This window comes from Eretmochelys imbricata, chromosome 3, assembly GCF_965152235.1.
Source record: "Eretmochelys imbricata isolate rEreImb1 chromosome 3, rEreImb1.hap1, whole genome shotgun sequence".
In the NCBI taxonomy this organism is placed as follows: domain Eukaryota; kingdom Metazoa; phylum Chordata; order Testudines; family Cheloniidae; genus Eretmochelys; species Eretmochelys imbricata.
In genome coordinates, this window is record NC_135574.1 from 974,410 (window position 1) to 997,975 (window position 23,566).

General features: G+C 63.7%; 1 protein-coding gene across 2 annotated transcripts in view; it reads right to left on the reverse strand.

Annotated features, from left to right (window-relative positions):
- Positions 1–23,566, reverse strand: part of SLC30A3 (solute carrier family 30 member 3) — a 36,902-nt gene that overhangs the window by 11,817 nt on the left and 1,519 nt on the right. For both annotated transcript variants that reach the window (XM_077812239.1, XM_077812240.1), the window contains exons 2-5: positions 10,708–10,916; positions 10,156–10,302; positions 8,872–9,025; positions 7,062–7,263 (exon numbers count right to left, since the gene is read on the reverse strand). In XM_077812239.1, coding sequence (XP_077668365.1) covers positions 7,062–7,263; positions 8,872–9,025; positions 10,156–10,302; positions 10,708–10,916 — 712 coding nt within the window. The remainder of the gene's footprint in view (positions 1–7,061; positions 7,264–8,871; positions 9,026–10,155; positions 10,303–10,707; positions 10,917–23,566) is intronic.

The following is a 23,566-nucleotide window of genomic DNA, read 5'->3' on the forward strand; positions in this document are numbered from 1 at the left end:
TGATGGTTGGCTGGTTAGGATTGTGCCGTCTGGATGTGGGTATCATTTTGTAGTGGAAGTTACGAATATTGGCTCTGTCCTGCCTGTAGTTCAAACTTGTGCTCTGCTTCCGGGGGACACCCCAGACACGCTGGCCTCAGCTCTGCCTAGCCTGCTGGACGGCCCATTAAGGACCATCAGGGACACAACTGACCCTCTGAGAGAAGACAGACGCGCCTGGGGACTCAGCCAGGTAGGCAGGGCCCTGCCTAGGGACTGAACTCTGAGGTGTTTCCAGGCCATGGGATGGGCAGCTTGTCCTTGGGACACAGAAAGAAAGACCACATGGCACGAGACTGTAAAAAGCTGCTGCAGCTCCTCCATCTGGTCTTCAGTCCTGCTTCTGACCTCTGGAGGGACTTGGCTACCCTGAAGCTCTGAACCGAGGACTGACAGACCCCTCCCAGCTGGGGATGTTCTCCAGAGACTGGATTTGAACCTGCCGTTTATTCCATCACGGCTGCAAGCCTGAGCCAAGCACTTGGCCATCGCTGTGTGTCATTGATTCCATTGAACCCGTTCTAGCTCCCGTCTCTCTCTTTTATGAATAAACCTTTAGATTTTAGATTCTAAAGGATTGGCAGCAGTGTGATTTGTGGGTAAGATCTGACTTGTATATTGACCTGGGTCCAGGGCTTGGTCCTTTGGGATCGAGGGAACCTTTTTCCTTTTACTGGGGTATTGGTTTCCATCACCATTTATCCCCTTAACGAGGGGCATTGGTGGAGATACTGGGAAACTGAGTGTCTAAGGGAATTGCTTGTGTGACTTATTGGCCCCAACCGTCTCCTGGGCTCAGGTGAGAGGCTCAGGTATCATCCCTCAAGTGAAGTCACCCCCTGCTATCCCAGCACCATCCAGCACCAATGCAGACAGTCCCAGTAAACCTCCCACGCAACATTCCCAGGTCAAAACTCCCCACTCCCTGCTCCGTCACAGACTTGTGGTTAGCCAGCAGGGTGAGACCAAAGTCCTCCCTGGCTGGCTGGTTCGGTGCCTTAGAGGTGGAGAAACACCAGCCTGGGGCTGTGACTGCCCTGCTCTAAGCGATTTGTCCTGAGGTGACACTCTCCTTCGTGTCCTGCCAGAGGCACCATCCTTCCAAGGTGCAGTGCAGGGTCACTGGCCTGCTGCCACCTGGGACAGAGCAGCTCCCACTCCAGGAGCTCAGGGCAGGGCATGGCTAGAGACAGGGGCTGGCCAGAGCCTCGGGCCACTGAGCAGGGCACACAAGTGTCTGTGCGAAGTGGGCCCACGCAGGAGGGGTAGGTGGCCCCACTGAGGGAGGGACCTGGGAAGAGGGGCAGGAGAGGGAAGGCTGCGGTTAGCGGGGGCGCGAGGCAGGGGAGGGAGGGACGCGGTTAGCGGGGATGCGAGGCAGGGGACGCCAGGTGGCGCAGGGAGGGACGGAGTTACGGGGGCAGGAGAGGGAAGGCAGCGGAGGGAGGGACGTGGTTAGCGGGGGCGCGAGGCAGCGAAGGGAGGGACGCGATTAGTGGGGGCAGGAGAGGGAAGGTAGCGGAGGGAGGGACGCGGTTAACGGGGGCGCAAGGCAGCGAAGAAAGAGATGCGGTTACGGGGGCAGGAGAGGGAAGGCAGCGGAGGGAGGGACATGGTTAACGGGGGCGCGAGGCAGCGAAGAAAGAGATGCGGTTACGGGGGCAGGAGAGGGAAGGCAGCAGAGGGAGAGATGCGGTTAGTGGGGGCAGGAGAGGGAAGGCAGCGGAGGGAGGGACGCAGTTAACGGGGGCGCGAGGCAGCGAAGGAAGAGATGCGGTTACGGGGGCAGGAGAGGGAAGGCAGCAGAGGGAGGGACGCGGTTAGTAGGGGCAGGAGAGGGAAGGCAGCGGAGGGAGGGACGCGGTTAACGGGGGAGCGAGGCAGCAAAGGGAGAGATGCGGTTACGGGGGCAGGAGAGGGAAGGCAGCGGAGGGAGGGACGCGGTTAACGGGGGCGCGAGGCAGCAGAGGGAGAGATGCGGTTACGGGGCCAGGAGAGGGAAGGCAGCGGAGGGAGGGACACGGTTAACGGGGGTGCGAGGCAGCAGAGGGAGAGATGCGGTTACGGGGGCAGGAGAGGGAAGGCAGCGGAGGGAGGGACGCGCTTAGCGGGGGCGCGAGGCAGCGAAGGAAGAGATGCGGTTACGGGGGCAGGAGAGGGAAGGCAGCAAAGGAAGAGATGCGGTTACGGGGGCAGGAGAGGGAAGGCAGCGGAGGGAGGGACGCGGTTAACCGGGGGCGCGAGGCAGCAAAGGAAGAGATGAGGTTACAGGGGCAGGAGAGGGAAGGCAGAGGAGGGAGGGACGCGCTTAGCGGGGGCGCGAGGCAGCAAAGGGAGAGATGCGGTTAGTGGGTGCAGGAGAGGGAAGGCAGCGGAGGGAGGGACGCGGTTAACGGGGGCGCGAGGCAGCGAAGGGAGAGATGCGGTTACGGGGGCAGGAGAGGGAAGGCAGCAGAGGGAGGGACGCGGTTAACCGGGGGCGCGAGGCAGCGAAGGAAGAGATGCGGTTACGGGGGCAGGAGAGGGAAGGCAGCAAAGGGAGAGATGCGGTTACGGGGGCAGGAGAGGGAAGGCAGCGGAGGGAGGGACACGGTTAACGGGGGCGCGAGGCAGCGAAGGAAGAGATGCGGTTACGGGGGCAGGAGAGGGAAGGCAGCGGAGGGAGGGACGCGGTTAACGGGGGCGTGAGGCAGCGAAGGGAGAGATGCGGTTACGGGGACAGGAGAGGGAAGGCAGCGGAGGGAGGGACGTGGTTAGCGGAGGCGCGAGGCAGCAGAGGGAGAGATGCGGTTACGGGGGCAGGAGAGGGAAGGCAGCGGAGGGAGGGACGCGGTTAACGGGGGCGCGAGGCAGCGAAGGGAGAGATGCGGTTACGGGGACAGGAGAGGGAAGGCAGCGGAGGGAGGGACGTGGTTAGCGGAGGCGCGAGGCAGCAGAGGGAGAGATGCGGTTACGGGGGCAGGAGAGGGAAGGCAGCGGAGGGAGGGACGCGGTTAACGGGGGCGCGAGGCAGCGAAGGGAGAGATGCGGTTACGGGGACAGGAGAGGGAAGGCAGCGGAGGGAGGGATGCGGTTACGGGGGCGTGAGGCAGCGAAGGAAGAGATGCGGTTACGGGGACAGGAGAGGGAAGGCAGCGGAGGGAGGGACCTGGTTAGCGGGGGCGAGAGGCAGCAGAGGGAGAGATGCGGTTACGGGGGCGTGAGGCAGCGAAGGAAGAGATGCGGTTACGGGGACAGGAGAGGGAAGGCAGCGGAGGGAGGGACGTGGTTAGCGGAGGCGCGAGGCAGCAGAGGGAGAGATGCGGTTACGGGGACAGGAGAGGGAAGGCAGCGGAGGGAGGGACGCGGTTAACGGGGGCGCGAGGCAGCAGAGGGAGAGATGCGGTTACGGGGACAGGAGAGGGAAGGCAGCGGAGGGAGGGACGTGGTTAGCGGAGGCGCGAGGCAGCAGAGGGAGAGATGCGGTTACGGGGACAGGAGAGGGAAGGCAGCGGAGGGAGGGACGCGGTTAACGGGGGCGCGAGGCAGCGAAGGAAGAGATGCGGTTACGGGGACAGGAGAGGGAAGGCAGCGGAGGGAGGGACGTGGTTAGCGGGGGCGCGAGGCAGCAGAGGGAGAGATGCGGTTACGGGGACAGGAGAGGGAAGGCAGCGGAGGGAGGGACGTGCTTAGCGGGGGCGCGAGGCAGCAGAGGGAGAGATGCGGTTACGGGGACAGGAGAGGGAAGGCAGCGGAGGGAGGGACGTGGTTAGCGGGGGCGCGAGGCAGCGAAGAAAGAGATGCGGTTACGGGGGCAGGAGAGGGAAGGCAGCGGAGGGAGGGACGCGGTTAACGGGGGCGAGAGGCAGCGAAGGGAGAGATGCGGTTACGGGGGCAGGAGAGGGAAGGCAGCGGAGGGAGGGACGTGGTTAGCGGGGGCGCGAGGCAGCAGAGGGAGAGATGCGGTTACGGGGGCAGGAGAGGGAAGGCAGCGGAGGGAGGGACGTGGTTAGCGGGGGCGCGAGGCAGCAGAGGGAGAGATGCGGTTACGGGGGCAGGAGAGGGAAGGCAGCGGAGGGAGGGACGCGGTTAATGGGGGCGCGAGGCAGCGAAGGGAGAGATGCGGTTACGGGGACAGGAGAGGGAAGGCAGCGGAGGGAGGGACGTGGTTAGCGGGGGCGCGAGGCAGCGAAGAAAGAGATGCGGTTACGGGGGCAGGAGAGGGAAGGCAGCGGAGGGAGGGACGCGGTTAACGGGGGCGCGAGGCAGCGAAGGGAGAGATGCGGTTACGGGGGCAGGAGAGGGAAGGCAGCGGAGGGAGGGACGTGCTTAGCGGGGGTGCGAGGCAGCAGAGGGAGAGATGCGGTTACGGGGGCAGGAGAGGGAAGGCAGCGGAGGGAGGGACGCGGTTAACGGGGGCGCGAGGCAGCGAAGGAAGAGATGCGGTTACGGGGACAGGAGAGGGAAGGCAGCGGAGGGAGGGACGTGGTTAGCGGGGGCGCGAGGCAGCAGAGGGAGAGATGCGGTTACGGGGGCAGGAGAGGGAAGGCAGCGGAGGGAGGGACGCGGTTAACGGGGGCGCGAGGCAGCGAAGGAAGAGATGCGGTTACGGGGACAGGAGAGGGAAGGCAGCGGAGGGAGGGACGTGGTTAGCGGGGGCGCGAGGCAGCAGAGGGAGAGATGCGGTTACGGGGGCAGGAGAGGGAAGGCAGCGGAGGGAGGGACGCGGTTAACGGGGGCGCGAGGCAGCGAAGGGAGAGATGCGGTTACGGGGACAGGAGAGGGAAGGCAGCGGAGGGAGGGACGTGGTTAGCGGGGGCGCGAGGCAGCAGAGGGAGAGATGCGGTTACGGGGGCAGGAGAGGGAAGGCAGCGGAGGGAGGGACGCGGTTAACGGGGGCGCGAGGCAGCGAAGGAAGAGATGCGGTTACGGGGACAGGAGAGGGAAGGCAGCGGAGGGAGGGACGTGGTTAGCGGGGGCGCGAGGCAGCAGAGGGAGAGATGCGGTTACGGGGGCAGGAGAGGGAAGGCAGCGGAGGGAGGGACGCGGTTAACGGGGGCGCGAGGCAGCGAAGGAAGAGATGCGGTTAGTAGGGGCAGGAGAGGGAAGGCAGCGGAGGGAGGGACGCGGTTAACGGGGGCGCGAGGCAGCGAAGGGAGAGATGCGGTTACGGGGACAGGAGAGGGAAGGCAGCGGAGGGAGGGACGTGGTTAGCGGGGGCGCGAGGCAGCAGAGGGAGAGATGCGGTTACGGGGACAGGAGAGGGAAGGCAGCGGAGGGAGGGACGTGGTTAGCGGGGGCGCGAGGCAGCGAAGGAAGAGATGCGGTTACGGGGGCAGGAGAGGGAAGGCAGCGGAGGGAGGGACGCGGTTAACCGGGGGCGCGAGGCAGCAGAGGGAGAGATGCGGTTACGGGGGCAGGAGAGGGAAGGCAGCGGAGGGAGGGACGCGGTTAACGGGGGCGAGAGGCAGCGAAGGGAGAGATGCGGTTACGGGGGCAGGAGAGGGAAGGCAGCGGAGGGAGGGACGCGGTTAACGGGGGCGCGAGGCAGCGAAGGGAGAGATGCGGTTACGGGGACAGGAGAGGGAAGGCAGCGGAGGGAGGGACGTGGTTAGCGGGGGCGCGAGGCAGCGAAGAAAGAGATGCGGTTACGGGGGCAGGAGAGGGAAGGCAGCGGAGGGAGGGACGCGGTTAACGGGGGCGCGAGGCAGCGAAGGGAGAGATGCGGTTACGGGGACAGGAGAGGGAAGGCAGCGGAGGGAGGGACGCGGTTAACGGGGGCGCGAGGCAGCAGAGGGAGAGATGCGGTTACGGGGACAGGAGAGGGAAGGCAGCGGAGGGAGGGACGCGGTTAACGGGGGCGCGAGGCAGCGAAGGAAGAGATGCGGTTACGGGGACAGGAGAGGGAAGGCAGCGGAGGGAGGGACGCGGTTAACGGGGGTGCGAGGCAGCGAAGGGAGAGATGCGGTTACGGGGACAGGAGAGGGAAGGCAGCGGAGGGAGGGACGCGGTTAACCGGGGGCGCGAGGCAGCAGAGGGAGAGATGCGGTTACGGGGGCAGGAGAGGGAAGGCAGCGGAGGGAGGGACGCGGTTAACGGGGGCGAGAGGCAGCGAAGGGAGAGATGCGGTTACGGGGGCAGGAGAGGGAAGGCAGCGGAGGGAGGGACGCGGTTAACGGGGGCGCGAGGCAGCGAAGGGAGAGATGCGGTTACGGGGACAGGAGAGGGAAGGCAGCGGAGGGAGGGACGCGGTTAACGGGGGCGCGAGGCAGCGAAGGGAGAGATGCGGTTACGGGGACAGGAGAGGGAAGGCAGCGGAGGGAGGGACGCGGTTAACGGGGGCGCGAGGCAGCAGAGGGAGAGATGCGGTTACGGGGACAGGAGAGGGAAGGCAGCGGAGGGAGGGACGCGGTTAACGGGGGCGCGAGGCAGCGAAGGAAGAGATGCGGTTACGGGGACAGGAGAGGGAAGGCAGCGGAGGGAGGGACGTGGTTAGCGGGGGCGCGAGGCAGCAGAGGGAGAGATGCGGTTACGGGGGCAGGAGAGGGAAGGCAGCGGAGGGAGGGACGTGGTTAACGGGGGCGCGAGGCAGCGAAGGGAGAGATGCGGTTACGGGGGCAGGAGAGGGAAGGCAGCGGAGGGAGGGACGCGGTTAACCGGGGGCGCGAGGCAGCAGAGGGAGAGATGCGGTTACGGGGGCAGGAGAGGGAAGGCAGCGGAGGGAGGGACGCGGTTAACCGGGGGCGCGAGGCAGCGAAGGGAGAGATGCGGTTACGGGGGCAGGAGAGGGAAGGCAGCGGAGGGAGAGATGCGGTTAACGGGGGCGCGAGGCAGCGAAGAAAGAGATGCGGTTACGGGGACAGGAGAGGGAAGGCAGCGGAGGGAGGGACGCGGTTAACGGGGGCGCGAGGCAGCGAAGAAAGAGATGCGGTTAGTGGGGGCAGGAGAGGGAAGGCAGCGGTGGGAGGGACGCGGTTAGCGGGATGCCAGGCGGCGCAGGGAGGGACGCAGTAGAAGTAGGCCTGAGGTTGTTCACGTCGTACCTCCACGTAGATGATGGTGGCAGCCGTCAGCACCCCGAGACTTTGCAGCAGGTCCCCCACCACATGTACGAAGGCGGCACGCACGCTGGTGCTGCCGGGCAGGGGGCTTCCAGGGGGTGCGCAGCCAGGACTCTCCTCCATCTTCTCATAGCCCCGGGCGTGGCTGTGGCCCGTGACCGACTGGTGCAGGATGTAGGCCATGCTGGAGGGAAGTGGGGAGCCTGAGCCAACCGCAAGCGGACACAGAGCCCCGGGGGCCGCGGCACCAACAGATCCCAGAGCCCCTCCGCCCGCCCGCTCCCTACCCCAGGCCAGATGTGTGGCATCACCAGGGCAGGCACGGGGGAATGGGCAAGGTGGATGGGCATTGACTGCGGGGCTGGGCAGAGAAGGAACAGGCCAGGTGGAGGGGTGTGGATGGGAGGGGTGGGCAGAAGCAGGAATGGGAGAGGTCTGGGGGGCTGTGATCAGGGGCTGGGCACAGGCAGGAATGGGAGAAGTGAGGGGGCTGTGATTGGGGGGCAGGGATGCTCTGTACTTCGGGGAAACACCCAGCACCCCCCATGTTCATCCTTGTAAAATGATTGTGTGGGATCCAATGCAAAGTTTGTCATGTCGGGTGTCTTCGGAAGGCTCACGATGCCATGAGGCATCACACTGGCCTAGGCAGCAATAAAGGATCTGTTGGACTCTCGAGGGAGTCACCCCCCCTTCCCTTGGTCAGTTTGGGACTGCGACGAGGTAATGCTCACCTGACTTTGAAGGTGAGGGGGGCAAAGCCAAGAGGGAAGAAAGGACATGATAAAAGGGAGAGACGTTTGCCATGCTCTCTCTCGCTTTCACCTACATCTACAGACACCAAGCGACTGAAGCGCTGATCAAAGGGGAGAGCCTGGCTGAGGGGCAACCAGCCAGCCTGCGGTGAGAAGCATCTAAGTTTGTAAGGGCACGGAAAGTGTTAAGATCAGCTTAGAATGCATTTTGCTTTTGTTTCATTTGACCAGATCTGACTTGTTGTGCTTTGATTTATAATCACTTAAAATTGATCTTTATAGTTAATAAGTTTGTTTGTTTATTCTACCTGAAGCAGCAGGAGGTGTGAGCGGGGGCTAAGCAGCTGGGCTGGGTGAGAAATGTGGGTGTTTGTGTTTATGAGCGCCCTATGGCACTGGCCCGATCCCCGTGGCATCATGCCCGGGGAGGGTGTGATTTTTCTCCCTAGGCTCTAGCCCATCAGGTGGGGATTTGAGACAGAGCTGCCTGGAGCGTCCGGGCTAGAACCAACCCACCCACTGGCACGGCCGGCCCTGTAGTGCCCAAGGGAACCCAGCTGAGCACAGAGCCACACCCACTGGGGCAGCCGAGCACATGGTCGCTGCATGGATCTGGGGGGCTGGGATCTGGGGGGGGCAGTGGGTAGGGAACCAGGGGGCAGAGGGCTGGGATCTGGGGGGCTGAGATCTGGGGATGGGGGGACGGCAGGCAGGGACATGGGGGGCTGGGATCCGGGAGGCAGTGATCTGGGGTTGAGGGGGGGCAGGCAGGGATCCGGAGGGCAGGAATCTGGGGGTTGGGGGGCAGTGGGCAGGGATCAAGGGGGATGGGATCCAGGGGGCTGGGGGCTGGAGGTGCGGGGGCAGCAGGCAGGGATCCAGGGGGCTGGGAATCCAGGGGGCAGGGATCTGGGGGACAGGGATCCAGGGGGATGGGGGGAATGGCAGGCAGGGATATGGGGGGCTGGGATCTAGGAGGCAGGGATCTGGGGTTGGGGGGCGCGGGCAGGGATCTGGGGGGCAGGGAGCCCACGTACATGACGTTGATGCCCACAGCGCAGGTGGAGGTGGCCAGCATGACGCGTGCGTCGATCTCGTAGTCGTTGCTGATGATGCGGGCTGAGGCCAGGTACACCAGGACTCCGGTCACGACCCAGATGGACAGCACCGAGGCCAGGGCACCCAGCGTCTCTGCAGGCATGGGGCAGCAGTCAGCGCCGCCCGCAGCTGTGGGGCGGAGGGGAGCGGCCGGGGGCAGCCCAGCTGGGACCCATCCATGCCCCTCAGGGAGGAAAGGGTTAAAGACCTGCCTCTGGTGCCCATTGCTGCAGGGACGCTGGCAATGTCTGTGTGGGGCCCGCGTATGCCTCAGTTTCCCTCCGTGCCTGGCACTGCAGTGCACACGGTGCCAAGGGGAGGAGACGGGGTGCCACAGGGCAGCCTAGGGCCAGCCCCGGGGGTTGTTCGGCCTGGCTAGAACCAGCCCATCAGAGAGGCTCTAGACAGACTGTGGGACCCGAAGGCCTGGAGCAGTGACCTGGCTACGGGAGGGCCCGATTGCGGAGCTGGGAACTCAGCAGGGCACTGCAGGAGAAGGGCCATGGAGCAGAGGTGACAGGAGTCGGGACCAGAGCTGGGCTCACCAGAGACACGGCAGCTCTCACCTGCTGGGACTGACAGACAGACTGACAGGGGCCCTGGCGTCGGCCAGCAGGGACTTAACCCCGACTTCTCTGGGCAAGCCGAGGGCCCCCCACGCCGCGCCCAGGGGGCCGAGACCGGCTCGGGGAAAGGCTGCCTGGCGTCTCTGCAGGCACTGGCGGGCGCAGGGGGCCCTGCAGAGCGGCCGCGTCTCTCCCGGGCGTCTGGCTCGGCGGGACTTGCTGGGCAGAGCTATGGGCTGAGGCAGGGGGCTGGAGCTCAGGGGCTCTGGATTGGAGGCGGTGAGGCCACGTGGCTGACCCCCGGAGGGAGAGCGGGACCCCCTGGGGGTCTGGCACAAGGACGGGGCGCTTAGCCGGGGCACAGCACAGACCCTGGGGGTCCGTGAAGCCTGTTTGGGGCAAGGCACCATGGGTAATGCGTTGCACCAAGGTGGCCAGCGGTGAGGGTCTGCCTGTGGCCTGGGGGTGAAGGCTCTGCACCCCCCAGCTCCCCACGGGCACTCCCACACACACAGGCTGGGCCCTGCCCTGCTGGGCTGCCCGGGCTCAGTGAAATAAGCACCCAGGTCTCCCCAGCCCGGGCCCCGGCATGGCAGGGAGTTGGGGTGGAGGTCTGTGGGGCTGGGCGGGGGCAGCGAGTCCCGGCAGGGCCCTTACCTGAGCGGTGCCAGCCGAAGCTCATGGACTTGGTGGGCGGCTTGGCGGAGACCCACAGGGAGAACAGGCTGACCACCATGCTGCCCACGTCCGCTAGCAGATGGGCAGCATCAGTCATGATGGCCAGGCTGTGCGCCAGGTACCCGCCTGCAGCAGAGATTAGCCAGCTCAGCGCCAGCTCCCAGCAGGGCCCCCCCACAGCGCCAGGCAGCCCCGGCCTGCCAGGGGCTGGCTCCTTCCACAGAGCGCTGGGCCCTGACACAGCGTCCCCTTGCGCTGCCAAGGAGCCTGCCATGGCGGGGGGATCCAGCCAGGTGACTCCCAGGAAGGTGGGGACTCTGGCAGTGGGGGAGGGGAGCTGCCCCATCCCGCGGAGCTGAGGGCCCAGGGCCTGCACCAGTGAGCGCTGGGCCCCCACCGGGCTCCTGGCCCCCAGAGATCTGGGGGGCGCCTGGCAGCCAGCACTTGAGCAACGTGCAGAGCAGGACGTCCTGCAGCACGGGCTGAGCAGGGCCAGGAACAAGCCGGGCTGGGGCCCCGCTGCCACCTTACCGACGACCTCGCCGATCATGAAGACAAAGCAGATGGCGCAGGCGATGCCCAGCTTCCGGCAGGCCTGCAGCTCCGCACGGCTCTGGCTGGGGGAGCGGGGTCCATGGTGGCAGTGCCTGGCCAGGCACCGGTCCAGCTCCAGGGACGGAGCCGCAGGGCTGGTCTCCGGGGGCAGGCCGGGGAAGGGCTTCTGGGAGCCTGTGAAGAGACTGAGACCCAAGGAGGTCAGTGCAAAGGCCACCCCCGTTCCAGCAGCCCATGGGACACCTGGCCGGAACAAGGCGGCCCGGCTCCTCGCCCCCCTGCCTCGCTGGGCCCAGAGCAGGGCTGGGAACCGGGAGGGGCTGCCCTCGCCTTTGGGGGTCCTGGCTCCACCCAGCTCTGCTGCTAGGTAGCAATGGAGTGAGTCCAGTGCACCTGCTGCCACCTCGCCAGCCTGGCTGGGGTCCTCCTGACTGCCCAGGTGCCTGGGCCTGCCACAGGAGAAAGGGAAAGGAGACTTGGCAAGTGTGGGAACTGGTGGCCCTGGGACATCACCCCAAGCCTGGATTCCACAGAGGTGCCCAAAGCTGGAACAGTTTGGGGGTGACTGCTGGTCAGGACTGAGGGGCAGAGCTGGGCGGGAGGGGGCCTATGGCTGGGATATGGGGGGCAGGTTGGGATTGAAGGGCACCAGCAGAGCTCGGGGCCCCAGGGCTGGGCTCGCAGGGGCTGCGGGTCGGGAGTGGGGGCACCGGCAGAGCTGGGGATGGGGGCCCCAGGGCTGGGCTATCAGGGGCTGCGGGTCGGGAGTGAGGGGCTGTCACAGAGTGTGGGGGAGTCCAGGCACTGCACCCCTCTTCCTGGGATTCACTGAGACTCTCAGCCAGCCAGTAAAACAGAAGGTTTATTGGACAACAGGAACACAGCCCAAAACAGAGCTTGTGGGGTACACCCAGGACCCCTCAGTCAAGTCCTTCTGGGGGATCAGGGAGCTTAGACCCCAGCCCTGGGGTTCCCTGCGTTCCTCCACCCAGCCCCGAAATGAATCCAAACCCACCCAGCAGGCTCCCTTCTCAGCCTGTCTTCTCAATCCTGGGCAGAGGTGTCACCTCCCCCTCCCCCTCCTGGCTCAGGTGACAGGCTCTCAGGTCTCCCATCCCCAGGGCACATTTCCAGGTCAACACCCCCCCCCCCCCGCTGCGTCACATCTCTCCCCCCTTCGAGACTGAACTGAGCTGGGTCGCTGTGACCAGTGACCTGGGGAAGTTCGGGGCCCCCTCTCCGGGACAGCGCATCCGCTATCAGGTTGGCCCTTCCCTTCACGTGGACCACGTCCATGTCCTAATCCTGCAGGAGCAGGCTCCATCTCAGGAGTTTGGCGTTGGCTCCTTTCATCTGGGGCAGCCAGGTCAGGGGAGAGTGGTCGGTGTAGACGGTGAAATGTCGCCCAAAGAGATAGGGCTCTAGTTTCTTGAGGGCCCACACCATGGCCAGGCACTCCTTCTCGATGGTCGCGTAGTGTTGCTCCCGGGGTAGCAACTTCTTGCTCAGGTACACGATGGGGCGTCTCTCCCCCTTTCCATCCTCCTGCATTAACACCGCCCCCAGTCCCGTGTCGGAGGCGTCGGTGAACACCACAAAGGGCTTGTCAAAGTCTGGGTTTGCCAGAACTGGGCCACGGACTAGAGCCTCCTTCAGCGCCCGGAAAGCCTCCTGGCACTGCTCGGTCCAGACCACCTTGTCTGGCTTCCCCTTCTTGCATAGCTCAGTGATGGGGGTGGCTATGGCACTAAAGTGGGGCACAAATCTTTGGTAGTATCCTGCCATCCCAATAAAGGCTTGGACCTGCTTTTTGGTGTGGGGAGCGGGCCAGTCTCTGATCCCAGTCTCCACCTTGGCTGGTTCCGGCTTTGGGCGGCCGCTCCCCACCCGATGGCCAAGGTAAGATACTTCCGCCATCCCCACCTTGCACTTCTCCGCTTTTACAGTCAGCCCAGCCCCCTGGAGTTGGTCCAGCACTTGTCTAACCTGGGACACATGGTCCTCCAAGGTCTGGCTAAAGACACAGATGTCATCAATATACGCCACGGCAAAACTCTCCATCCCCCTCAGGAGCTGGTCCACTAGGCGCTGGAAGGTGGCCGGCGCTCCCTTGAGGCCGAAAGCCAGGGTCAGGAACTCATAGAGCCCCAGAGGGGTGATAAAGGCCGATTTCAGCCGGGCATCTGCATCCAGCGGCACTTGCCAGTAGCCCTTTGTAAGGTCCATGGCAGTAAGGTACCGAGCTCCTCCCAGCTTGTCTAGGAGCTCGTCCGGCCTGGGCATGGGGTAGGCATCAGATACAGTGATGGCACTGAGCTTCCGATAGTCCACACAGAACCGGACCGACCCGTCCTTTTTGGGGACCAGCACCACCGGCGAGGCCCAAGGGCTGGCAGATGGCTGGATCACCCCCAAAGCCAGCATGTCCCGGACCTCTCTTTCCAGGTCCTGAGCAGTTTTCCCTGTGACTCGGAAGGGGGAGCATCTTATCGGTGGGTGCGACCCCATCTGCACCCGGTGGACAGTCAGATTAGTGTGTCCAGACTGGTTGGAAAACAGCTGTCGGTACGGATGCAGCACCCCCCTGACCTCAGCTTGCTGGGCAGGGGTTAGGTGATCTGAGAGGGGAATTGTTTCCAGGGGGGAACTAGCTCTGGTCCCAGGGAATCGATCTACTAAAGGGTCATCTCCCTGCTCCTCCCACTGTCCACACACGGCCAACACCACATTCCCCCTGGCATAATATGGCTTCATCATATTCACATGGTACACCCGGCGGTGGTGTGCCCGGTTCGACAGCTCCACCACATAGTTTACCTCACTGAGCTGCTTGACGACCTTGAAAGGGCCCTCCCAGGCGGCCTGTAGTTTGTTCTTTCTCACGGGGATGAGAACCATCACCTGATCCCCGGTGGCGTAGGCCCGGGCCCGCGCCGTGCGGTCATACCAGGCCTTCTGCTTCTTCTGGGCTCTGGCCAGATTCTCCCTGGCCAGGCCCATGAGTTCAGCCAGTCTCTCTCGGAAGATCAGGACATACTCCAGCACTGACTCTCCATCGGGTGTGGCCTTCCCCTCCCATTCGTCTCTCATCAGGTCCAGGGGGCCCCTCACCCTCCTTCCATATAACAGTTCGAAAGGCGAAAATCCGGTAGACTCCTGGGGCACCTCCCTATACGCGAACAGCAGGTGAGGTAAGTACTTGTCCCAATCCTGCGGGTGCTGGTTCATAAAGGTTTTCACCATCATCTTTAGCTTCCCATTGAACCTCTCCACCAGCCCATTGGACTGGGGGTGATAAGCTGAGGCCCAGATGTGCCGGACCCCCCATTTCTCCCACAAGCACCGGAGCAGGGCCGACATGAAGTTGGAGCCTTGGTCTGTCAAGAATTCCTTGGGGAACCCCACTCGGCTGAAAATGGTCAGGAGCGCATCTGCCACGGTGTCGGCTTCAATGGAAGCTAAGGGCACTGCCTCGGGGTAGCGGCTGGCAAAATCTACCACCACCAGAATGTATTTCTTCCCCGACCGGGTCGTCTTGCTGAGGGGCCCCACGATGTCCATGGCCACCTTCTGGAAAGGCTCCTCTATGATGGGCAAAGGTCTCAAAGCCGCTTTCCCCTTGTCCCGGGCCTTCCCCACCCTCTGACAGGGGTCACAGGATCGGCAATACTGCCGGACCGTGGTAAAGACCCCGGGCCAGTAAAAGTTCTGTAGCAACCTCTGCCGGGTGCACCAGATTCCCTGGTGCCCTGCGAGGGGGATGTCATGGGCCAGGTACAGGAGCTTGCGGCGATACTTCTGGGGGACCACCAGCTGCCTCCTGATCCCACAGGACTCCACTTCCCCTGGGGGAGCCCATTCTCGGTACAGGAACCCCTTCTCCCACAGGAACCTCTCCTGGCAGCCTCTCCTCATGGTCCGTCCCACACTGAGGTCGGCCAGGTCCCTGAGCTTCCGCAAGGAGGGATCTTTCCTCAACTCGGCCTGGAACTCAGCGGCTGGGGAAGGGATGGGGCCCGGCTCCCTCTCACTGGCCGGGTCTCAGGCCACAGCCTCTCTGAGCCTTGTTCCTGGGCACTCCCTCCCCCCAGGGTAGGGTCCTGCGACTCCGGTGCGGTACCCTCCCCGAGGTCAGGGTGCAGTGCCCCTCGCCGGCTCTGGCTACGGGTCACAACCAGGGCGGTCTGGGGCTTGCTTGGCCAGTCCTCTAGGTCTCCCCCCATCAAAACTTCAGTGGGCAAATGGTGGTGTACCCCCACATCCTTCAAGCCCTCCTTGGCCCCCCCATTTCAGGTGTACCCTTGCCACGGGCACCTTAAATGGGGTCCCGCCCACTCCTGTCAGGCTCAGGTAGGTGTTGGGCACCACCCGATCTGGGGCCACCACCTCGGGCCGGGCCAGCGTCACCTCCGCGCCCGTATCCCAGTATCCATTGACCTTCCTCCCATCCACCTCCAGGGGAACAAGGCACTCTCTCCGGAGGGACAGCCCCGCGCCCACCCTGTAAACCGAGCTCCCTGAGTCCAGAGCCTCCAGCCCTCTGGCGGAGCTGGCATGGGGTACTCTTCCCTCCTGAGCAGGTGGTAAACTGGTAGGCCCCCCTTGCCTGGGTCGTCTGCCCTTCGTCCAGCTGAGTCCCTACCCAGTTAACCCTGGGTAGGTTGGGTCTGCTCAGTCTGTCCCTGAGCCCGGGGCACTGGGTCCGTACGTGGCCTCTCTGGCCACAGTGATAGCAGCTCATGTCCCGTTGGTCCCCTCGAGCAGGTCGGAGGGGCCCAACGCCAGGCGTTCCCCTTTGGAGGGGGTTCTCGCTATTTCCCCGCTGGTAGGCCCCATGGTGACTCTCTCTCTGCATCGGGGGGGACCTGTTCTTTTGGGACTCCTCCCGGCTACCCTCTGACCGACTGTTCACAAACTCGTCGGCCAGCTGCCCTGCGTGCTGGGGGTTCTCCAGCTTTTTGTCCACCAGCCACAGCCTCAGGTCGGAAGGGCACTGTTCATACAGTTGCTCCAGTACGATTAGGTCCAGCAGGTCCTCTTTAGCTTGGGCCGCAGCTGTCCACTTGCGGGCATACCCCTGCATCCGGTTGACCAGTTGTAGGTAGGTGACCTCAGGCGTTTTACGCTGACTCCGGAACCTTCTCCGGTACATCTCGGGGGTCAGCCCAAACTCAGGGAGCAGGGCCTGTTTGAACAGTTCATAGTCCCCTGCCTCCGCCCCGTCATCCGGCTGTACATCTCCACGGCTTTGGGGTCCAGTAAGGGGGTGAGAAACTGGAGCCTGTCTGCAGGGTCAACCCTGTGCATCTCGCAGGCATTCTCAAAGGCCATCAGGAAGCTATCTATGTCCTCCCCTTCCTTCCACTGGGCCAGGAAGCACTTATCAAAGCTCTTTGCAGTCTTGGGTCGCCCCTCACTCGCCACAGCTGGGGCCCCACTGCTCCTCAGCCTGGCCAGCTCCAGTTCGTGCTGTCTTTATTTCTCTTTCTCCTGACGTTCCCTCTTCTTCTCTTCCTGCTCATGTTGACGTTGTTTCTCCTTCTCCTCCTGCTCATGTTGACGTTGTTTCTCCTCATGTTGATGTTGTTTTCCATGATCCTCCAGCTCCCTCATTTTCATCTCCCTCTCCCATTCCAGCCGCCTCCGCTCCAGGGATGGGGAGCTCTGCCGGGAGGATCCCCTGCTGGCTGCCGGGGTCAGGGTGCCCTCGGTATTCGCTGGGCTTCCCCCAACCCCTCCCCCAGGCATAGGTAGGAAGGGTCTCGGGATGTCCTGGGCAGCAGTCTGACCCCTCCCAGCCCGGTCAGGCCCCAGGGCCCACGCTGTGTCTGCCGGGCGGCTTCCCTCAGGGACAGGGATCGGGTCATCCAAGCGATCCCTCTCCTCCAACTGGGCAATCAGCTGTTCCTTGGTGGACCTCCTAATGCGCAGCCCCCTCTGCCTGCACAGCTCCACCAGGTTGCTCTTAAGGCGTTTAGCGTACATCTCCCTGCTGGCCACTCGCAGGCCGGGCAGCTTTCCACGGTTTCCAGGAAAAACCCCTCGTGTGCCAGTCCTTCTTGAGGTCACCACCTCTTTGCCAGGGTCGAGCTGCAGACTCCTCCGCCCCTGGGACCGCTCGCTGCAATCCCCCGGGGGACCCTGTTACTGCAAAAGTCCTTCTCTTTGGTCACACACTCCCAGGGGTTAACCGCCCCCCGAAACTGTCTCTCTCTGAATCTTCAGCACGCCTGGTCCCCGTCAATCCCCCTTCGTTTTACTGTTCCCCAGTCACTTACTGCAGGAAGCGCCGTTCACGGGGTGCAGTACATCCCACCTCTGCCACCAGTTGTCACGGAGTGTGGGGGAGTCCAGGCCCTGCACCCCTCTTCCCGGGATTCACTGAGACTCTCAGCCAGCCAGTAAAACAGAAGGTTTATTGGACAACAGGAGCACAGTCCAAAACAGAGCTTGTGGGGTACACCCAGGACCCCTCAGTCAAGTCCTTCTGGGGGGCAGGGAGCTCAGACCCCAGCCCTGGAACCTTCACCCAGCCCCAAACTGAAACTAAACCCCCCCAGCAGGCTCCCTCCTGCAGCCTGTCTTCACATTCCTGGGCAGAGCTGTCACCTCCCCCTCCCCGTCCTGGCTCAGGTGACAGGTTCTGAGGTCTCCCATCCCCAGGGCACATTCCCAGGTCAACACTCCCCCCTCCCTGCTGCGTCACATTGTCACATCGGCACCGGCAGAGCTGGGGATGGGGGACCTAGGGCGGGGGAGGGGGGCTGCGGGTTGGGAGTGAGGGGCACCGGCAGAGCTGGGGGGCACGGAGCTGTGCATCGGGGGCAAGCGGCACTGCAGACAGGAGAGGGGTCTTGAGGCGGCCGATCTTGCTCCTGCTCCCCTGAGAGCGGTTAGTTATTTCACGCCTCAGCACCCCACAAATGGCTCCAGCTACAAAGCAGCTGGTGATTCTGGCAGCAGAACAATGTGTCACTTCCCACGCTCCCCTCCCCCACCCCTCGCCCCACACTGCAGCCCTAGCTCCACGTCCCTCCCGACCCCAAAAACGCCCCTCGTCCCATTCTCCCTCCCCCCGGGGCCTGTCGCTGGCCACCTGGGGGCTTGGGGAAGGGGGGCTCTGTCCCAGGACTGGGGATCCAGCGGGGAGCCCACAGAGCTGCCCCCCAGATCTGGCAGCACTGGCATCCCTGGGCTGGTTGGAGCTCGGGCAGGGCACCTGAGTCCCAGGCCAGAGCCAGGAGCCCCATGGGCCAGGCCCCACCCTGGCTGCTCAAGGCAGCTGTGGCTAGTGGGTAGAACCGTGGGGCCGAGGGCTGGGCATGGCCGGGAGACGCTCCCTGAGGAGGCACCTCCCTGGCCACCCGTCCATCTAGGGGCTGCAGAGACCTGGCGGCTGCTTCCCGGGAGCCGCGATAAGTGCTGTGGGGCCCCTGCACCCCAACTCCCTGCCCCAGCCTGGAGCCCCCTCCCACACCCAAACTTCCTCCCAGAGCCCTCACCCCCTGTAACGTTATGAGTGTAATTTAATATCTCATTGAAAGGTGACAGGGCCAGAAAGAGTTAATGAACTCCCAGACTGACCTGACCCATGGCCAAGCTTTAAAGACTAGTTAGGAAGATACTAAAGAGCGTTAGGAAGATCTGTAAATGAACACAGCTTTGAAATGCAGCCGGCATTGTCAGAGAGAGAAGGGGAGATGTTCCCTCAGGTCTTGTGATGTCAACAAACAAGTCTTGTCTATTACCATGGCTTTGAGTCAAAGATCAAAAAAGGAATATTAACATTTAGGAAGACACTTGAGTGACATAGTATGATTGTCTATATGGCTCTTTGAAGGTTGTGATAACCTGTGTCTGAACTGTTTAATGGATAAATTACCCTGGGCTAATTGTCAGGATGTTTAGGAGAAGGAAAGTGAAGCCGATTGTTTTCTCAGGCCAAGGGGCTGCTGGAAATATATAAAGACTTTGAGACACGATCCTTCTTCATCTCAGATCTGCTTTGGGTTTCAGGAAGGGGAAACCCTGAGCCATAAGGATTGAGATCCCCAGTCACTGACGGGAGTCACGCTGAACATGGACATTGGACTGTAACCCGTGGACTATTTCTAAAAGGACTTTTGGCAACTACAAACTCAGCTTTGCTCTGTATCTGAACCTCAAGAACTGAACCCAAGTCTGTCTGTATACTGATCTTTTAACCAGCATGCGTTCTCTTTTCTTTTTTAATAGATTTTAGTTTAGTTACTAAGGATTGACTGTAAGCGTGTATTTGGGGTAAGATCTGAGTTATCATTTGACTGGGGTCTGGGGCTTGGTCCTTTGGGGTCAGGAGAATCTTTTCTTTTCTGTGATGAAATAAGATTTTCAGAATTTAGCATCCTATGTTTGACGTGTGTGTCTGGATGGAGGCCGGAGGCTGGGCACTTTAAGGGCACTGCGTTGTTTGGACGTCTGAGTACCCAGGGAGGTGCTGGAGAAGCTGGTTTGTGCTGGCTGGGTTAATCTAAGGAGCGGAATATCCACCAGCGTTTGGGGTTGTCCGCCCTGTTCTGTTTGCAGTTCACCCTGACTGAATGACCTTAGCTGGCTCCCACGGGCACCATTGTCACACACCCCCAACATCCCAACCTCCTGCCCCAGCCTCTCCTGCACCCCAAACACCTCATCCCCAGCCCCACCCCAGAGCCCACACCCTGAGCCAGAGCCCTGACCCCCCACACACACACTCCAACCCCCTGCTCCAGCCCAGAGCCCTTCCCTCACCCCAACCCCCTCACCCCAGCCCCACCCAGAGTCTGTGGGCTTCCCCCACATGGTTCTCCTGCATCGCCTGCCCGCGGGCTCCCCCCCCCACTCTCCAATTTCTCCCATCTCCCTGCCTACCACTCTGGCACCGCCCCCGCAGCTCCCATTGGTCATGGATCCTGGCCAATGGGAGATGTGGAGCCAGCACTAGGGGTGGGGGAAGTGCGCGGAGCCTCCCTGGCTGCCCGTGCGCCTAGGGCCTGCAGGGACCTGGTGGCTGCTTCCGGGAGCCGCGGGGAGCCAGGACAGGCAGAGAGCCTGCCTTAGCCCCAGGGCCCCGCTGCGCCGCCAACCAGACTTTTAACGGCCCGGTCGGCAGGGTCCCTTTCCACCAGGCGTTCCGGTTGAAACCGACCCTGTCATTCCCCCATCCTCCCCGCTCCCATCACCCCCCTTCCCCGCGCTCCCACCCCGCTCTTTAAACCAGCACCTCCCAAAGCCTGGGCCATGCCCCAGGGCATACGGATCAAGGCCAAGTGGGGCGGGTGGGGGCAGGTCCCTCCCCTTCTCCTGGGTCAGGTGTGAGGGAGGCAGTGCTGGTCTGAAAGCACAGCTCTGGGTGCGGACGCCCCAGCTCTCAGCAGAGGCTTGTGACGAAGTGGGAATTTTCTGTAATATGTTTATGAGTCCTGTACATGCCTCAGTTTCCCCTGTATGCTGCATTGTTCCCTAGTGGGGGGAAGGGACTCTTTGCTATCAGGGCAGGCAAAGACACAGGTGTGGATGGCGCCTGGTGGCCTGGGCCCTTAGGTCCCATCTCCATGCAGCTCTTGAGAAGAGAAGGGCAGATCCATGGCCAGGACGTGGACACCTGGTGACCAGCGACCCAGAGAGACGGGGATTCCCTGCCTCTCTGCAGGGGGCTGAGCCCCATCCCCCAGCTCGGGAACAAAGGCCCGGGGGTGGAGGGGGCTAAGTGTGGGCTGTGAGGAGCAGTCGGGGCACCCCGGGAGCCTGACAAAGGAGATCGGACAGACGGGGGGGACAGAGCTTGAACCATGGGGGTCACTGCAGCTGGGCTGGGCTGTAACTGTCAGTTCTCTGGGCCACCCGAGGGGCTGCCTGGGCCATGTGCCAGGAGACCAATAAACCCGCCTGCTTTCACAGCGCTGGGCGAGTGTCCCTGCAGACGCTGGGCGAGGGGCACTGATCCCTGAGGAGAGGACACGTCTCCCCCAGCATCTGTCCTGGACTCGCTGCCCAGAGCTCCCGGGGTGGGGCAGGGGGGGCTGCAGGCCAGGGGCCCAGTCTCAGGAGGCGGTGAGACCACATGGCTCCCCTGGGGGAAGAGCGAGACCTCGGGGGGGTCACTGCAGGCCCCTCCCAGAGTCTGTTCCCAGGCTGGGCTGTAGCCCGGCCCTGTGGGCCCATGACAGGGCTCACACAGGTGCCCGCGATGATAAAGCCTGTCTTCACTAGGAGTAGGGGCCATTCAGCAGCTGCTGTCCGGCCTCCTCCCTGTGTCGGTGGGGGGGCGGGTGCTGAGCCCTGTGCAGGCCTAGCACAGAGCTCCCTGCACCGCACCCAGCCCGGGGGCAGCCCCCAGGCAGCCCGGCTTGGCTGTTGGCCCCCGGGGGCTCTGCACGGCTGTCCGAGGGGTGCCTGCAGCAGGGGTCAGTCTAGCTTCTGTGGGTACCAGCAGCGGTGAGGATGTGGCACTGGCCACGTTCTCGGGCTCGTGGCCTGGCCGCCGTGTGCTATGCTAGCCATTGCTGCAGAGATAGGCGACAGCCTCCCTCCCCCACGGGATGGACCATTGATCTCCAGCCCCATGCATCAGCTCACCAGTCCCCCCTCCCCTTCGCCTCCAGGGCTTATCTCTGGGCCCAGGCCCCACGCGGGGACAGGAAGAGTGATGAGTCTGGCTGGGCTGGGAGGGGCCCTGGCGGGGCTGGCTATCTGTGTGGCACCAGCACAGGGCCACGTGTGCGCCCCCCATGGAGAAACGAAATGCCCCGGCGCCAGGTGGCCATTGCCTCACCCTCGGGGGGTGTGCAGAGTCACCCACAGCCCAGGATTTCAGTGGCTCTTACCATGCGGGGTATTTGGGCCCTTCTACCAGCCAGGGAGGGGCTGTGCCAAAGGCCCCATGCCCTGAGGCTGCAGATCTTACTGGCAGTACCAGCCAGGTTCCCAGACGGGTACTGCCGACTGCCCAGTGGCGCCCACCTCCTGCGGTAGGATCCAGAGAGGGGAAAATCCCCTGCGGCTCCCTGCCCTGCCCCAACCTTCCTCCCCAGCTGCACCCCTGGCCTGCTCCAGGAGCTTTTGTTAGTGCTTACCTTACCAGTTCCCTGGTTAATGTCCCCCCTTCCTCCCGGCACCCCTTGCCCCGCCCCTGGCCCTGCGGAAGCTGCAGCGTGGTCTCTTTGCTGATACAGATGTAGCTGGGGGCTGGGGGTGAGGAGCATGTGCCCGCTGCTCCCCAGGGCCCAGCTTCCACCCACCAGGATCCTGCTCTCAGCCCAGCGCCAGGAGTCACATGCGTTTGGTGCAGTGGCCCAGCAAAGCCGACCGCAGCAGCGAGCCTGAGAGCAGGATCACACCCCGTGGTTACTGCGGCCTGGGGGGGAGTCGCCCAGACAGTCCCCGGCTCCTGCCGCACCCCCATTCTCCTGCCGCCTGCAGAGATCCCACGGAGCCCAGTACCCCCTCCCCACCGAAGAGCAGGGCTCTGACCCCTGCACCATGGCCTTCATAGAGCCCTAAAGTCCCCAGCAGCCCTCACAGCCTGGGAGCCCCGACACTCCCCCCACCCCACAAACCACGCAGGCCAATCGCCGACAATCATTTACCATGGGGCATGGGGAAAGGGGGACCAAGAGACAGGACCCCACAGACATTCACTGGGGGGAGCAAAGGGGCTGACTCTCCTGCCACAACACACACGGGGGGGGGGGAGGGACTGACCCCCCCAGACGCATGGGGGGGTGGCAGATGGCCCAAACCCTCCCAGACACACACAGGGGGCAGAGGGACCGACTCTCCCCTACAGACACACACTGGGGGGGTGGCTCCTGGGCATTTCAGCCCCTGCAGGAGGCTGGGTGGTACCCCCCCCCCCGTGGGGCCCACTGCGGGCTCTGGGTCTCTGTAGGGAACGTGTCCTGGGCACTGGGCTGGAACCGAGCTCGTGTCTGAAAGGAGGGGGGATGGGGGAGCTCCGGGGCGCAGCAGGAGAGAAGCAGGGGGGAGGCGGGGGTCCGGGGCGCAGCGAGCTTGGGGGGGAGGACTGCGTCCGGGGCGCAGCACGGGGGGGAAGGCGGGGGGGGGAGGACCGGGTCCGGGGCGCAGTGGGGAGGGGATGCAGGGGGGAGGACCGGGGCCGGGGCACAGCAGGGGGGCAGCAGCGGGGAGGGCCGCAGGTTTCTTTCCCCCGGGGCGCTCCCGGTTCCCTGCCCTGGAGAAGGGTCACGTCCAGGGGCAGCATCCCCGCCTCCGCCCGGTCTCGTGGCAGAGCCGCACCCGGACAGGCAGCCCCGATGGCGGGGTCCCTGCAGCCCTGGCCCCGTGCCCGGCTCCCCTGGCGGGGGTGATGGGGCAGCGGACGGAGCGGCTGGCGGGGGATAGGACGGGGCTGGAGGACAGAGAGATGGAGGGGCTGGGGGTGGATGGAGGGAGACATGTAGGGGGATGGAAGGGTGGGTGGGTGAAGGGTGTAGGGAGATTTAAGGGGGCATGTAGGGGGCAGGGGGGATGGATGGAGGGGTGGATGTGGGGGGTGCAGACGGATTGGTGGATGGACGGGGTGGGTGGAGGGGAATTTAAGGGGGGGATGGATGGATGGATGGGGGAAAGGGGGATGGATGGAGGGGGATAGGGGGAGGGATGGAGGGGGATTTAAGAGGGGATGGATGGAGGGGGATAGGGGGAGGGATGGAGGGGGATTTAAAAGGGGATGGATGGAGGGGGATGGGGGAGGGATGGAGGGGGATTTAAGAGGGGACGGATGGATGGAGGGGGGATAGAGAGAGGGATGGAGGGGGATTTAAGAGGGGATGGATGGAGGGGGGATAGGGGGAGG